This window comes from Electrona antarctica (assembly GCF_951216825.1).
Source record: "Electrona antarctica genome assembly, chromosome: 1".
Lineage (NCBI taxonomy): Eukaryota > Metazoa > Chordata > Actinopteri > Myctophiformes > Myctophidae > Electrona > Electrona antarctica.
In genome coordinates this window covers 26,060,261-26,077,760 of record NC_136806.1, presented here as the reverse complement: position 1 = coordinate 26,077,760, position 17,500 = coordinate 26,060,261, and the positions used below count along the sequence as shown (strand labels likewise).

General features: G+C 42.7%; 4 protein-coding genes across 4 annotated transcripts in view; all 4 read left to right on the top strand.

The window, feature by feature from the left end:
• Positions 1–949: 949 nt before the first annotated feature.
• LOC306919154 (protocadherin gamma-A10-like) lies at positions 950–4,091 on the top strand (the record flags this gene model as incomplete). Its single annotated transcript, XM_079496145.1, has 2 exons — positions 950–3,285; positions 4,076–4,091. 2 exons carry the CDS (start codon positions 950–952, stop codon positions 4,089–4,091), a joined length of 2,352 nt encoding a protein of 783 aa, XP_079352271.1.
• Positions 4,092–5,503: 1,412 nt separating this feature from the next.
• Positions 5,504–11,360, top strand: LOC306919051 (protocadherin gamma-A6-like; the record flags this gene model as incomplete). Its single annotated transcript, XM_079496133.1, has 2 exons — positions 5,504–5,857; positions 10,389–11,360. The coding sequence occupies 2 exons, from the start codon at positions 5,504–5,506 to the stop codon at positions 11,358–11,360; spliced, it is 1,326 nt and encodes a 441-aa protein (XP_079352259.1).
• A 2,178-nt stretch (positions 11,361–13,538) lies between these two features.
• Positions 13,539–17,500, top strand: part of LOC306926730 (protocadherin gamma-A12-like) — a gene marked incomplete at both ends in the record, with an annotated part of 7,326 nt that continues 3,364 nt past the window's right edge. Inside the window, one exon of the mRNA XM_079506137.1 lies at positions 13,539–14,750. Coding sequence (XP_079362263.1) covers positions 13,539–14,750 — 1,212 coding nt within the window. The remainder of the gene's footprint in view (positions 14,751–17,500) is intronic.
• Positions 16,897–17,500, top strand: part of LOC306926741 (protocadherin gamma-A2-like) — a gene marked incomplete at both ends in the record, with an annotated part of 2,210 nt that continues 1,606 nt past the window's right edge. The window contains 1 exon segment of the mRNA XM_079506149.1: positions 16,897–17,500. This exon segment is cut by the window's right edge and continues 1,581 nt beyond it. Within this exon segment, the coding sequence (XP_079362275.1) occupies positions 16,897–17,500 (604 nt within the window).

Below are 17,500 nucleotides of genomic sequence, written 5' to 3'. Positions count from 1 at the left end.
TAACCTTATCTATAGTGAGTTTTGTCGATTTGGTTGTATTAATTACTATTTCATAGGATAGTGGGTCCTATGGTGATAGAGGAGCGCGCATTCCCCTGGAATCTATACGTTAGATGAGGTGGTGGTGGTGGTTTGTATTTATGCTGCATTATGCATTTTAATATTTTACGTGGAGTTCCCCCTCAACATACCTTGACGTGTCCTCCTCCATTGTTTTTCTGATTGGTGTGATTCTAATGATTGGACCTCAACTCCATTTACTCCCCATACGTCGATGTTTGTCAGTTTACTTTTTCTTGACTCTGACGTTATCACCCTTGCAGTAGAAGTCGCCTGTGTCTTGTCTACCAAACTGATTAGCCCATGTGTAGGCCTATATAGTCACATTCTTTACTCAATCTTTCTTCTACTTATACTCTATCTGAGGTGACTTTTTGTGTCCCTTTGTCTTCATTAATTACATGTTTTGAGTATGAATATGAGTATGAACTATTTCGTTTTCATTACATCTATCTTGGCATTCACGTTTTGGACTCTAAGGGACGCTGTTGGTCAGAAGAAAAATCAGACTGGAGTAGTCAGACTAAAAAAGAAAACCCCTCAGTCCTCTATACTCTTGACGACGAGTGAAGCACTGTGTTTCGAGGTGGGGCTAAGCGGAGGTGTTGGCGGAGGACACAGTCATTTCCAAGAATCCTATCTTAATTTTACAGAAAGAAATTGGGGAATAGGCCTATAGATAAATCGCCTGCCAAAGCTGCGATTGGATGATTCTGTATTTTTGCTTCATTGTCAAGAGGATTTATCCTTTCGAGATTTACGTTGGATTTAAATGCGTTAGGACATGGCGTTAGTACAGCCTAAATGCGTAAAATGGCGTTTATTTTCCAAACCTGCGTTGGAGATGCTGACGGTTTTGATGTTGCTTATTCACAACGTTGATGGTCAAATGCGATATTCCGTTCCAGAGGAGATGAAGAAAGGCTCTCTTATTGGTAACGTAGCACAGGACATGGGCTTGGATCTGAAAAGGCTCCGTTCTGGTCGGGCTCGTATCGTGACCGGAGAAAGCGTTCAATACACCGAGCTGAAGACGGACAAAGGGATTCTAGTCGTGAATGAGAGAATAGACCGAGAACAGCTTTGTGGCGACGTCACTCCGTGTAGCTTCAGCTTCGAAATAATTCTAGAAAATCCAATCGAACTGCATCGAGTCATTGTAGAGATATTGGATGTTAATGACCATGCCCCTACTTTCAAAAGCAGTCACATTAATTTAGAAATTAGTGAATCTGCAGCGATAGGATCACATTTTGACTTAGAAAGCGCAGAAGACCCTGATGTAGGACCTAATAGTTTACAAAATTACATGTTAAGCTCCAATGACAACTTCGTATTGAAACAACATTCTAATGCAGATGGTAACAAATTCACCGAAATGATTTTACAGAAGCCATTAGACAGAGAATTAAATAGCCATCTATCTTTGAAACTGATAGCAGTAGATGGGGGGACTCCACACAAATCAGGTACAGTAAATATAGATATAACGGTTTTAGATGCCAATGACAATGCGCCTGTTTTTAACCAGTCAGTATATCAAGCTACTGTGAGGGAAAATGCACCCATTGGTACATATATTACAACAATTAATGCGTCAGATGCAGACAGTGGATCAAATGGGATAGTGACTTACAGTTTTTCAAACCTACAAGGGAACTTGGCTCACATGTTTGATATTGACAAGACATCTGGAAAAATATCGGTTGCAGGTCAAATAGACTTCGAAAAGGACAAGAAATATGAAATAAGAGTCGGCGCAAAAGATCAAGGTGGCCTAACTGCTGCTAGTAAAGTTATCATTGAGGTAATTGATGTTAATGACAATGCTCCGATCATAAATGTCATGTCATTCTCTAGCCCGATATCAGAAGATGCTCCTCTCGGGACGACTATAGCCGTTATTAATGTAAAGGATGCAGATTCCGACAAAAATGGACGGATAACATGCTCAATAGACTCAAAACACTCATTTAAAATTCAGTCATCTTTAACTAACTACTACAGCTTGCTTTCAGATATGATGTTTGATCGTGAAACAAAAGCAGAATACAATATTACCATAACTGCTACCGATTCGGGTGCTCCTTCCTTATCTAGTGCAACAACTTTATGCCTTAGGATCTCTGACGTAAATGATAATGCACCATTGTTCGACAAACCAAGTTATTCGGCTTATATAGTTGAGAACAACTCCCCTGGAGTGTCAATATTTACTGTGAGTGCGCGAGACACTGATTGGAATCAAAACGCCAGAATATCATACCTCATAGAGGACACGCAAGTCAGTGGTAGCCCAGTCTCTGCGTATGTATCCATAAACTCTGAAACAGGAGTTTTACATGCAGTGCGCACATTCGATTATGAGCAAATCAATCAAGTTAAACTCCTTGTCAAAGCGCAAGATGGAGGCTCCCCTCCACTCAGTAGCAATGTGACTGTCATTATTTTCATTCAAGACCAGAATGACAACGCCCCTCAGGTTCTGTATCCAGTCCAGAGTGGTGGCTCTCTGGTGGCTGAAATGGTGCCTCGTTCAGCAGATGTGGGCTACCTGGTCACTAAAGTGGTGGCTGTTGATGTGGACTCTGGACAGAATGCGTGGCTCTCTTATAAACTACAGAAATCTCCAGACAGGGCGCTGTTTGAAGTGGGATTACAGAATGGAGAAATAAGAACTATACGTCAAGTCACTGATAAAGATGCTGTGAAACAAAGACTGACCGTTATAGTGGAGGACAACGGAGAGCCCTCTCGTTCAGCTACAGTCAGTGTTAACGTGGCGGTGGCTGACAGCTTCCCTGAAGTTCTCTCAGAGTTCACTGACTTTACACACGACAAGGAGTACAATGACAACTTGACGTTTTTCTTAGTCTTGGCTTTGGCTGTAGTTTCCTTTCTCTTCATCACGTGTTTAGTTGTTATTATATCAGTGAAAATATACAGATGGAGACAGTCCCGCCTCTATCATTCCAGTCTCCCAGTGATTCCATATTATCCACCACGTTACTCAGACACTTTGGGTGCAGGGACTCTCCCTCATGTGTACAATTACGAGGTGTGCAGGACGACTGACTCCAGAAAGAGTGACTGTAAGTTCGGCAGAGCTGGTAGTCAGAACATACTGATAATGGACCCCAGTATGACAGGGACGATGCAGAGGATGCAGAATGAAAAGAGCATCCTGGATGAACCAGACTCTCCTCTAGAGGTTCGTCTGTCACTGTGTGTGTGTGTGTGTGTGTGTGTGTGTGTGTGTGTGTGTGTGTGTGTGTGTGTGTGTGTGTGTGTGTGTGTGTGTGTGTGTGTGTGTGTGTGTGTGTGTGTGTGTGTGTGTGTGTGTGTGTGTGTGTGTGTGTGTGTGTGTGTGCGTGCGTGCGTGCGTGCGTGCGTGCGTGCGTCATCTATGATGATGCAATATCACAGGATCTCAGAGACTTTCTCTTTGGCGTGTTTCAGAACCAAGGACAGCGCCATGGCAGGGAAAAGACTACACAGTCAGTCTCTCTCTCTCTCTCTCTCTCTCTCTCTCTCTCTCTCTCTCTCTCTCTCTCTCTCTCTCTCTCTCTCTCTCTCTCTCTCTCTCTCTGCAATGTCTATGGAAGCAAATGCTGTGAATGTTGCAGTATATTGCAGGGCCATACTGTAGGCCTACGTGCAATGATTAGCTAACGTTTTGCTAAAGTTCAAAGCTCTGTCTGTCTGTCTGTCTGTCTGTCTGTCTGTCTGTCTGTCTGTCTGTCTGTCTGTCTGTCTGTCTGTCTGTCTGTCTGTCTGTCTGTCTGTCTGTCTGTCTGTCTGTCTGTCTGTCTGTCTGTCTGTCTGTCTGTCTGTCTGTCTGTCTGTCTGTCTGTCTGTCTGTCTGTCTGTCTGTCTGTCTGTCTGTCTGTCTGTCTGTCTGTCTGTCTGTCTGTCTGTCTGTCTGTCTGTCTGTCTGTCTGTCTCTCTTTCTCTCTTTCTCTCTCTCTCTCTCTTTCTCTCTTTCTCTTTCTCTCTCTCTCTCTCAAATTTGCAGTGCCTACACCGACTGATGAACATATAGCGTACATTGAATGTGTAATTTGTCCTACTGAACTCACTGGGACGCTGTTGGCTAGGATGTTGAGGAGTTAGAGCATTATTTGCAGGCTTCAGCAGTACCTCCCCCGTCATCATCAGATGTAGTATGAGGGGAACTGAGACAAACAGGTCAAGACACGGATTTGGAATAAATAGGATGATACACTGATTTTTGCTATACTACCTCTTTTCATTTCTTCAGTGGTGTGTGGATTAGGAGTTTCTACTAGCTGATCGTACATTCCAATCATTCTTTTACAATATGGTGTTCTCGTGTTGTTTGTCACGAGAACTGCAGGGCAGAACAATGAGACGGCAAGTACTGTTTTTTTGCATCTCGGTATTTCATCTTTGCTCGGTGCTTGGACAGGTCACTTACTCGATTCCTGAAGAAATGGCGAAAGGATCTTTAGTCGGCAACATAGCTCAGGATTTAGGTTTGGATGTAAATAGATTTAAATCAGGAAAGGCTCGCCTACACACTGGAAATAATGCACAATACATCGAACTGAATAAAGAAAGAGGAGTGCTACTCGTCCGGGAAAGAATAGACAGAGAGGCGTTGTGTGGACAGACAACGCCTTGTGCTTTGCATTTTCAGATTATTTTAGAAAATCCCATGGAATTTTATAGAGTGACAATCGAAATTACTGACGTTAATGACAACGCGCCTCTTTTCCAAAAGCACTCAATGAAATTTGACATCAGCGAGTTGGCTGTAATCGGTGCAAGATTTGCACTTGACAGGGCTTTCGATTCAGATATTGGTATAAATGGACTCCAAAGCTATTCACTTAATCCCACGGATAATTTTATTTTAAAGTTGCATGCTGAAGCTGATGGCAGTAAAAGGGTAGATATGGTTTTGCAGAAACATTTAGACAGAGAAAAACAGGAGCAGATATCCTTATTGCTCACTGCAGTAGATGGTGGAGAGCCGATTAGGTCTGGAACTGTGAAAATACATATTACTGTTATAGACGTAAACGACAACTCTCCTGTCTTTACTCAAGCAATATATAAGGCAGCCTTGGCAGAAAATTCTCCGATAGGTACATTATTGACTGCGGTAAAAGCAACAGATATAGACCAAGGATCTAATGGTTTAGTGACGTATTCAATATCAAGTAGCGAAGCTGGTGTAACGGACCATTTTGAAATAGATGAAAATGATGGTAATGTTCGTTTGAAAGGTTCACTTGATTATGAAAAGGCGAAAAATTATAACATTGATATTGAAGCTAAAGATCTAGGAGGTCTATCAGATTTTAGTAAGTTAATTGTAGACATTATTGATGTTAATGATAACAGCCCACTTATAGATCTCATGTCAACGTCACAATCCATTCCAGAGAACTCTCCGCCTCAGACAGTAATAGCAGTCATGAGTGTGCACGATCCCGACTCAGACAATAACGGAGTAGTCAATTGTATTCTGGATAAAAATGCCCCGTTCTTGATAAAATCTACATCAAACGGCTTCTATAGCCTCGTGACAGACAGTGATTTAGACAGAGAAGGAGCCTATCAGTATAATATCAGTGTGACGTGTGCGGACGGGGGGGTGCCCTCGCTCTCCAGCAGCGTCACTCTCACCTTACAGATCTCAGATGTAAATGACAACGCACCTGTCTTTGAGAAGACCTCATATGAGGCCTATATTGTAGAAAACAACACACCAGGTCTCTCTATATTCACGATAAAAGCCAAAGACTCTGACTGGAACCAGAATGCTCGTGTTTCTTACATCCTGGAGGACTCCTCTGTTAATGGAGTGCCTGTCTCCTCATATGTGTCTGTTAGTGCTGATAGTGGAGTCATACATGCAGTGCGTTCTTTTGACTACGAGCAGATCAAGGATTTTCAGTTCCATGTTAAAGCTCAGGATGGAGGCTCTCCTCCACTCAGTAGTAATGTGACTGTGAAAATACTGATCCAGGACCAGAATGACAACGCTCCTCAGGTTCTGTATCCTGTCCAGAGTGGTGGCTCTCTGGGGGCTGAAATGGTGCCTCGTTCAGCAGATGTGGGCTATCTGGTCACTAAAGTGGTGGCCGTTGATGTGGACTCTGGCCAGAATGCCTGGCTTTCTTATAAGTTGCAGAAACTCAAAGACAGGGCGTTGTTTGAAGTGGGGTTACAGAATGGAGAAATAAGAACAATACGTCAAGTCACTGATAAAGATGTTATGAAACAAAGACTGACTGTTATAGTGGAGGACAACGGACAGCCCTCTCGTTCAACTACAGTCAATGTTAACGTGGCGGTGGCTGACAGCTTCCCTGAAGTTCTCTCAGAGTTCACTGACTTTACACACGACAAGGAGTACAATGACAACCTGACGTTTTTCTTAGTCTTGGCTTTGGCTGTAGTTTCCTTTCTCTTCATCTCGTGTTTAGTTGTTATCATATCAGTGAAAATATACAGATGGAGACAGTCCCGCCTCTATCATTCCAGTCTCCCAGTGATTCCATATTATCCACCACGTTACTCAGATACTTTGGGCTCAGGGACTCTCCCTCATGTGTACAATTACGAGGTGTGCAGGACCACTGACTCCAGAAGGAGTGACTGTAAGTTCGGCAGAGCTGGTAGTCAGAACATTCTGATAATGGACCCCAGTATGACAGGGACGATGCAACGATTACAGAGTGAAAAGAGCATCCTGGATGAACCAGACTATCCTCTAGAGGTTCGTCTATTGATAGACTTTTCCATTTCTTAATTCACTTCTTAATTCTTAATCCCCTATCAGCACTGTATGACAATTTAAAGAAAATATAATATTGCGTGTGAACTGGGTATTATTGTAGAGTTAAAGGAGCAGTCAGTGATTTGGGTGATTTGGAAAAAAACCCGGTCCGTCCCATAACAAGATGTGCACATGCACGCACTACAGTGGGGAGACAAGCAACAGGCCAACAGCACGCACACCAAGGCCCGCCCCCGCTCGATCATGATTGGCGGAAGGCGCCTCTCTATCCTGTGTGTGTGTGTGTGTGTGTGTGTGTGTGTGTGTGTGTGTGTGTGTGTGTGTGTGTGTGTGTGTGTGTGTGTGTGTGTGTGTGTGTGTGTGTGTGTGTGTGTGTGTGTGTGTGTGTGTGTGTGTGTGTGTGTGTGTGTGTGTGTGTGCGTGCGTGCGTGTGCGTGTGTTGTCTGTCTCACTTATTGCACACACACATACTGAACATTACTTGACATGTGTATGCATACTAAGTATCCATTTAAAAAAAAATCTAATTGCCAATCTGTCACCATAGTGGGTGAGATGGTAAGTATGCTGGTCACTGTGATTCCCAAAGCCATAATATACTTAACTCCACTCTCACCGACAATTTGTTTTCTGTTTGTTCTCTTCCATGTTTCCCGCCTCTGCTGCTGCTCTTCTGCTCGGTTGTTTCTGTCTCGATGTCTTACCTGTTCCTCCAAATAAGGTAAGAATGAAATTCCTAGTATTGTTTCAGTGCAATGTCGTTGACTACATGAACCCGAGCCCAATCAGCTTCCCATTAATACTTCTCAGGTCTGGTGTTTGTCCTCTCTTTTTGAGTGGTGTAAACCACTCCTACAACTGGCTTTGTTAGTTTACGTGTCTGTTCGTACCAAAAAATGAGCATGGTTGCTATGGTCACCCAGTTCACACGGGTGTGATTTCATTGCGTCAGACATTACGTCAGACCACAGTTGATCAGTCTATATAAGACCTTACACCACTCAGTTCACACGGGTGTGATTTTTTCCTCAGTGTGTGGATTTTGGCCAGGCAGAAATGTATTTGGCCTGTCCTCGCCTTGTTGTATAAGCCACTGCTTACATCTGTTGCCAACATTCGGCTATTCATGCAATGCTTAGCAGCAGTGAACTCAAACTGCATTGTCATGTGTTGGCTCCCCTTAGACCTCACACCTGCAGGTTTGTTTTAGTACCATGGACAGCGCTATAGGTTAGGAAAGCTGTACTGCATCCTGGAGCTCTCTCTGTCTGTCTCTGTCTCTGTCTCTGTCTCTGTCTCTGTCTCTGTCTCTGTCTCTGTCTCTGTCTCTCTCTCTGTCTCTCTCTCTGTCTCTCTCTCTCTCTCTCTCTCTCTCTCTCTCTCTCTCTCTCTCTCTCTCTCTCTCTCTCTCTCTCTCTCTCTCTCTCTCTCTCTCTCTCTCTCTCTCTCTCTCTCTCTCTCTCTCTCTCTCTCTCTCTCCAGACTGTCGACTAACGTCAAGATGGCGAATTATGGGTTGATTTTAGACTAACCTCAGACCACAGGTTTGTTTCAGGACCATGGACAGCGCTATGTTAGGAAAGCTGCTCTCTCTCTCTCTCTCTCTCTCTCTCTCTGTCCCTCTTGCTCGCTTTTGCACTCTGACGCGATTGTAAAAGAGAGGCGAGGGTTAACTTAATTTGATCCACATCTCTCAGTTAAATACAGATATTTAATTGAATTGTTTGAATAACTTCGTTTTTATCTAAAAGATGATTGGAAAAATAACATTACATTAAACATTTTGCCTTGGTTCCTAAATGCCTGCATTGATGAGAAAGCAGCATATGTGTGTAGTTTAGCACACTGAACTCACTGGGACGCTGTTGGCTACATGTTGATGGGTTGGAGCACATTTGCAGCAATAGCCCACATCACCATCAGACGTAATACAGGGGGAATGAAACACGGTTTCGGAATAAGTAGGGTGAGACTGAGCATTGCTGATATACGTTTTTCATTTGTTCCTTGGTGTGTGGATTAAGAACTCATTTTGTATTTATTTATAATTGCGATGCACAATTTCCAAATACTCTTACTGCTGATTTAATTTCCTTTTGTTGTGTGGCACGAGAACTGGAAGGACAGAACAATGAGACGGCAAGTACTGTTGTTTATCTCGGTCTTTTCTCTCAGCTCGGTGTTTGGGCAGGTCAGCTATTCCATTGCTGAGGAAATGGCGAAAGGTTCCGTGGTTGGAAATATAGCCCACGATTTAGGATTAGATGTGAAAAGATTGAAATCGGGCAACGCTCGCATGTATATGGGCGATAATGCAGAATACATCGAGCTGAATAAACAAAGAGGACTCGTCCTTATCAAGGAGAAAATAGACAGAGAAGCACTCTGCCGTCAGACGACGCCCTGTGCTCTTGAATTTCAGTTAATTTTAGAGAATCCTATGGAATTTTACACTATCACGGCTGAGATAACTGATATTAATGACAATGCTCCAAGTTTTAAAAATACTGAAATTAAGTTTGAAATAAGCGAGCTTGCTCAACATGGAGCTAAATTTGTTCTTGAAAAAGCAATCGATGACGACGTGGGAATCAACGGCCTCCAGGCCTATTCGCTAAGAGAGAACGAAAATTTTGTATTAAACCCTTATCGAATTGGAACTAGTAGGAATGTCGAGATGGTTTTAAAGAAACCTCTTGACCGAGAAAAACAGGAGCATCTGTCTCTGGTGCTGACAGCCATGGATGGAGGCGAGCCGCAGCTCTCTGGAACCATGCAAATTCTCATCACCGTGGTGGACGCAAATGATAACGTGCCCGTGTGTTCTCAAACAGAATACAAAGCTAATGTCAAAGAAGATGCCGCGATAGGCACTGTTTTAACAACGGTGCGTGCGACCGATGCCGATCAGGGTTCAAATGGGCATATACAATATTCTATATCGAATAATGCCGATGGGGTTGTTGATTTGTTTAAAGTAGATGAAGAAAAGGGAGTCATCCAACTGTTAGGGAATATTGATTATGAAAGGGTGAAACATTACGAAATAGACGTTCAAGCTACAGACCCCGGTGGCCACTCTGATGTCTGTAAAGTTATAGTTGAAGTTATTGACACCAATGATAACGCACCTGCTATCAGCATTATGTCCAAATCAACGAGCATATCTGAGGGTGTACAGCCAGGCACAGTGGTGACAATGATGAATGTACAAGATTCAGACTCTGGTGATAATAGAAAAGTCCATTGTGCTTTCACTGACAATATTCCTTTTACTATGAAGTCCGCGTCAAATAATTTCTTCAGTTTAGTGACCGACAGTGATTTGGACCGAGAGAAAGTCTCAGAGTTTAATATCACTGTGACGTGTTCTGATGAGGGAGTGCCGTCACTCTCCAGCAGAGTCACTTTGACTTTACAGATCTCAGATGTGAATGACAACGCTCCTGTCTTTGAGAAAACATCATATGAGGCCTACATTATAGAAAACAACACACCAGGAGTGTCTATATTCACTGTAAGAGCGAGAGACCCTGACTGGAAGCAGAATGCCCGTGTTTCTTACATCCTGGAGGACTCTTCTGTTAACGGAGTGCCTGTCTCCTCATATGTGTCTGTTAGTGCTGATAGTGGAGTCATACATGCAGTGCGTTCTTTTGACTACGAGCAGATCAAGGATTTCCAGTTCCGTGTAAAAGCTCAGGATGGAGGCTCTCCTCCACTCAGTAGTAATGTGACTGTGAAAATACTTATCCAGGACCAGAATGACAACGCTCCTCAGGTTCTGTATCCAGTCCAGAGTGGTGGCTCTCTGGTGGCTGAAATGGTGCCTCGTTCAGCAGATGTGGGCTATCTGGTTACTAAAGTGGTGGCTGTTGATGTGGACTCTGGACAGAATGCCTGGCTCTCCTATAAACTACAGAAAGCCACAGATAGGGCGCTGTTTGAAGTGGGATTACAAAATGGAGAAATAAGAACAATCCGTCAAGTCACTGATAAAGATGTTGTGAAACAAAGACTGACTGTAATAGTCGAGGACAACGGACAGCCCTCTCGTTCAGCTACAGTCAATGTTAACGTGGCGGTGGCCGACAGCTTCCCTGAAGTTCTCTCAGAGTTCACTGACTTTACACACGATAAGGAGTACAATGACAACTTGACGTTTTTCTTAGTGTTGGCTTTGGCTGTAGTTTCCTTTCTCTTCATCACCTGTTTAGTGGTCATTATATCAGTGAAAATATACCGATGGAGACAGTCCCGCCTCTATCATTCCAGTCTCCCAGTGATTCCATATTATCCACCACGTTACTCAGATACTTTGGGCTCAGGGACTCTCCCTCATGTGTACAATTACGAGGTGTGCAGGACGACTGACTCCAGAAAGAGTGACTGTAAGTTCGGCAGAACTGGTAGTCAGAACATACTGATAATGGACCCCAGTTCTACAGGGACAATGCAGCGAATACAGAGTGAAAAGAGCATCCTGGATGAACCAGACTCCCCTATAGAGGTTAGTATGAAAGTATAGCTGTTCTTTTTTTTTCTGTGCAACCTCTTTTTTGAGTGGTGCAACCACTCCAAGGAACAGTGTTAACCTATGTTTGTGTGTGACTATGTTTGTGTGTGACTATGTTTGTGTGTGACTCATGTGTGACTCATGAGTACCAGTTAGGGGCGCTGTTGTGCCAGAAACAGAGAGAGAGAGATAGTGCTGCACTGTTGCCTGATAATGAAAGAGAGAGGGGGGGGGGGGGGGAGTTGCGCCACTCAGTTCACACGGGTGTGATTTTTTTTCCTGCGCTCTCTCTCTCTCTCTCTCTCCCTCTCTCTCTCTCTCTCTCTCTCTCTCTCTCTCTCTCTCTCGCTCTCTCTCTCTCTCTCTCTCTCTCTCTACAATTTTGCGGTGTAAGCACACACTGGTTTATAGATTGCTGATGATTACGTGCATATTGATAATAGGATGTTGGCATTTTTGAGTTGTGCATCCTATGCACAGCTGTGTGTGCATGTCCGTTTGAGCACGGAATGTGTTTGTGGCACGGAATATGTTGCTCTCTCTCTCTCTCTCTCTCTCTCTCTCTCTCTCTCTCTCTCTCTCTCTCTCTCTCTCTCTCTCTCTCCCTCCCTCCCTCCATAAAATTAATGCGCATGTCATGCTGACTGTCCACTGACACACTTGTAATCTTTCTTGACATTTGACTTGACTGTTTACTGTTTAGAGACACCACAGTGTAAGCAAGGTATTACTGGCTATGGAATGTATCCTTTCCTCAACAACCATTTGTGAGACTTATTTGATATTACTTGTATTTACAAGGCACCAAAGACACGAAGATGTGCAATTATGAGAGTATAGCTCTTCCATGTATGTAATTCAAAACACCGAACAGAGAGGGCCGCTGTTGGCCAGTGCGTTGAACCGTCAATGCACTGCATAATAGCATATAGCGCCTTCCCCTCTCCACATTGTGAGAATGAGTCGGAGGAAGGCTTCACAAACGGGATCACAGAGATAGCAAAATACCGAGATTTCGAGCGAATATTTTTTTCCCTTTCTCTCTCTCCAAGGGATGTCGGATGTATTCCTTTTTTCTCAACATTCGTTTGGAATCTCGTAATATCATATAAGAAGAAAATCAGCCAACAGGATTAAACGATTCGTGGTGCAAAAATGTCGGTGGCAACAATGAGACACGTAGGCCTACTGCTGTTTATCTTGGTCCTCTCTGTCAGTTCAGTGCTCGGGCAGGTCAGCTACTCTATTCCTGAGGAAATGGCGAAAGGCTCTTTAGTCGGTAATATAGCACAAGATCTTGGTTTGGATGTGAAAAGACTGAAATCGGGAAAAGCTCGCTTGCATATTGGAAATAACGCAGAATACATCGAACTGAATAAAGACAGAGGAGTCCTCCTCATAAAGGAGAGAATAGACAGAGAAGTGCTCTGCGGACAGACAACGCCTTGCGCCTTACAGTTTCAGATTATTTTAGAAAACCCCATTGAATTTTATCGGGTCACTATTGAAATCACGGATATTAATGACAATGCGCCTCTTTTCCATAAGAACTCAATGCAATTTGATATTAGCGAATCAGCTGGGATTGGTGCAAAATTTGTTCTCGAGAGGGCATTTGATTCGGATATTGGAATTAATGGACTCCAGAGTTATTCACTCAATCCTACCGATAATTTTATTTTACATTTAAACGGAAAAGCTGGTGGCAGTAAAAAGGTAGAAATGGTTTTACAGAAACCTTTAGACAGAGAGAGGCAGGAGCAGATATCATTACTACTAACTGCAGTAGATGGTGGAGAGCCGATTATGTCTGGAACTGTGCAAATACACATTACTGTTTTAGACGTAAACGACAACGCTCCAGTCTTTACCCAAGCAATATATCGGGCAACCTTGGTAGAAAACTCTCCAATAGGTACATTGTTGACCACAGTAAGCGCAACTGATGTAGATCAAGGGTCCAATGGCTTGGTGACATATTCTATATCAAGTAGCGCTGTTGGGACAAATGGTGATTTTGAAATAGATGAAAACAGTGGCGAGGTACGTTTGACAGGCGTGATTGATTATGAAAAGTCAAAGCATTATCAAATTGACATTGAAGCTAAAGATAAAGGCGGTCTTTCAGATTCTACAAAGTTGGTTGTAGAAATTATTGATGTTAATGACAACAGCCCGCTTATAGATCTCATGTCAACGTCACAATCCATTCCAGAGAACTCTCCGCCTCACACAGTAATAGCAGTGATGAGTGTGCACGATCCAGACTCAGACAATAACGGAGTAGTCAGCTGTATGCTAGATGACAATTCCCCGTTTTTGATTAAATCTACGTCCAGTGGTTTCTATAGCCTCGTGACAGATAGTGACTTGGACCGGGAAAAATCCTCTCAGTATAATATCAGTGTAACCTGCTCAGATGAGGGAGCCCCCTCGCTATCCAGCAGTGTCGCTATCACCTTGCAAGTATCCGATGTGAATGACAATGTGCCTGTTTTTGAGAAAACATCATATGAGTCCTATATTATAGAAAACAACACACCAGGACTGTCTATATTCACTGTAAGAGCGAGAGACCCTGACTGGAAGCAGAATGCCCGCGTTTCTTACATCCTGGAGGACTCCTCTGTTAACGGAGTGCCTGTCTCCTCATATGTGTCTGTTAGTGCTGATAGTGGAGTCATACATGCAGTGCGCTCTTTTGACTACGAGCATATCAAGGATTTCCAGTTCCGTGTCAAGGCGCAAGATGGAGGCTCTCCTCCACTCAGTAGTATTGTGACTGTGAAAATACTGATCCAGGACCAGAATGACAATGCACCTCAAGTTCTGTATCCAGTCCAAAGTGGTGGCTCTCTGGTGGCTGAAATGGTGCCTCGTTCAGCAGATGTGGGCTATCTGGTCACTAAAGTGGTGGCTATCGATGTGGACTCTGGACAGAATGCATGGCTCTCCTATAAACTACAGAAAGCCACAGACAGAGCGTTGTTTGAAGTGGGATTACAGAATGGAGAAATTAGAACAATACGTCAAGTCACTGATAAAGATGCTGTGAAACAAAGACTGACTGTTATAGTGGAGGACAACGGACAGCCCTCTCGTTCAGCTACAGTCAATGTTAACGTAGCGGTGGCTGACAGCTTCCCTGAAGTTCTCTCAGAGTTCACTGACTTTACACACGACAAGGAGTACAATGAAAACCTGACGTTTTTCTTAGTCTTGGCTTTGGCTGTAGTTTCCTTTCTCTTCATCACATGTTTAGTGGTCATTATATCTGTGAAAATATACAGATGGAGACAGTCCCGCATCTATCATTCCAGTCTCCCAGTGATCCCATATTATCCACCACGTTACTCTGACACTTTGGGGACAGGGACTCTCCCTCATGTGTACAATTACGAAGTGTGCAGGACCACTGACTCCAGAAAGAGTGACTTTGGCAGAACTGGTAGTCAGAACATACTTTTAATGGACCCCAGTTCTACAGCGACAATGCAGCGGATACAGAGCGAAAAGAGTATCCTGGATGAACCTGACTCTCCAATTGAGGTTTGACATTTTAACAGTGAAATTATTATATTTTTGAGTGGTGTAAACCGCTCCTACGACTGGCTTTGTTAGTTTACGTGTCTGTCTGTCTGTCTGTTCGTACCAAAAAATGAGCATGGTTGCTATGGTCACCCAGTTCACACGGGTGTGATTTCATTACGTCAGACATTACGTCAGACCACAGCTGATCAGTCTATATAAGACCTTACACCACTCAGTTCACACGGGTGTGATTTTTATTATACACCCTGGGCTCTATTTTCGTATGCTAAACCCCTTATCCCTAAACTCCTTTTTGTTTTGTTTTTTACTATTTAGAAAAACTTTTTTGAAAAGCTAAAATAGCCAATCTACATCGACACATTGTGAGCTTGTAGATTGGCTATTTTAACTATTCAAAAATGTTTTTCAATATATTAAAGCAAAGTAGTTTAGGGATAAGGGGTTTAACATGGACGAAAATAGAGCCCCTGTATTTTATAGTTCCCCAATGTCATTTACCAAGAAAGAAGTAATCAAAGTGAAAGTAGTAATCATTATCAACTGCATAGGAAATGGTCTGGATAGTAGGCCTACTATATAATTTCCTAAATAGGAAATTGATATAAATAAAACCACAACAAGAAAATACAATAACAGTCCCGAAAGGCATACTTCCTATTGTATTACAATATATTCAACCAGCTACATGGATTCAATTATATACTCAGTAATTAAGTTAATTCACATTGTCATGTGTCTTGAGTAATTCACATGACCGGGATGGTTTACCAGGCTAGAATGGCTGCAACAAATATTTCCTATAGTATTTGTCCTGTAATTATTTTGGGAATTGTGTGGGATTTTTTAAACATGCAGCGAAGTAGGCTACATATATATTTAGTATAAAACAAAGGGTTACCGTATATAAATTATAATGTTCATTTAATATTCAATATAATCCGTTTTAGGAATTTCTCACTGGTTTACAGCAACATGGCTGTAGGAGTGGAATTGCTTGTTTCAGCACCATGAATAGCGACGTATAAGGCTTGCTTCACGGGTGTAGGGGCTGAAGAACCGTGGCCTAATCCATACATATATTCACACTTTTGTTTAATTCTACCTTCTTTTTAGTTAGTTAGTTAGTTAGTTAGTTAGTTAGAATTGTCTGTTTCTGAACTGTGTTACAGTGTGAAACAGGAAGAGTGCAAAATTGCAAATGATAGGTCTATTTCTCAGCTTGGAAAGTTGAGAATGTGTGTGTGTGTGTGTGTGTGTGTGTGTGTGTGTGTGTGTGTGTGTGTGTGTGTGTGTGTGTGTGTGTGTGTGTGTGTGTGTGTGTGTGTGTGCGTGTGCGTGTGCGTGCGTGCGTGCGCAGTGCGCGCAGTGCATTACTTTAATACAGCACATGTCATGTGTGCAGCCAGAATGTTGCTCATGTCTGCACAGTAGCCTACATACGCGTGAGTGTCGTGGAATGAGTGGATGTTTGCAGCTGCTGGTATTAGTGTTATAGGCATATAGGCTCTGTCATTTTGAAGCTCATTGAAGGTCGTGTGGTATATTGTCTTTCATTGTGCCTGTTCACACCATTTTGCATGCATTTAATACTTTTTATAGACCAACGTTTAGATAATTCTACAAACTGTATATTCATTTTAATGTAGGTCAAATGATTCAGCAGGCTAAGTGCCTTCAGTGAAAGTTTACACCTTTTTATCTGCAGCTTTATCACTTTTGTAGTTCAATATGTTCAACAGAGAGGGACGCTGTTGGCCACTGAGTTTATTTTGCATTACCTCAGAACCTCCTACTCCTCCTAGATGCAGATACAGACTGAATTGTCCTGCTTTCTGAGAACATTATGTGGTGGTTCGTCGTTTGTTCCGGTTTTTCCTGTACATAAAGCCTTATCCAACATTGGAATTTAAACGGATTATTTTTTTTCCATTACTAATATTGCTTATTTGTAAGCAAGTATAACGGATATTTTGCAATCAAAATTTCGGACATAAAAATGAGACGGCAAGTACTGGTGTTAATCTTCTTCGTCCTCTCTCTCAGTTCAGTCCGTGGGCAGGTCAGCTACTCCGTCCCTGAGGAAATGGCGAAAGGGTCTGTAGTTGGTAATATAGCACAGGATTTAGGTCTGAATGTGAAAAGACTGAAATCAGGTAATGCTCGAATTTATACAAGAGACAGTGCGGAATACATCGAGCTGAATAAACAGGCAGGAGTCCTCCTTATCAAAGAGAGAATAGACAGAGAGGCTTTGTGTGGTGAGACGACGCCTTGCGCGTTGCATTTTCAAATGATTCTGGAAAATCCAATGGAATTTTACACGGTTACAATTGAGATTATGGACATCAATGATAACCCTCCGACTTTTGATAAAACTGAAATGAAATACGATATCAGTGAATCGGCTCTTACTGGAGCTCGATTTGTGTTGGAGAAAGCATTAGATAAAGATGTTGGCGTAAATGGTCTTCAGAGTTACACCCTAAAACCGACGGATAATTTTGCACTGAAAACAATTAGTCGTGGAGATGGGACTAAAAATGTTGAAATGGTTTTACAGAAGCCGTTAGACAGAGAGAAGCACGCGCGCATATCACTAA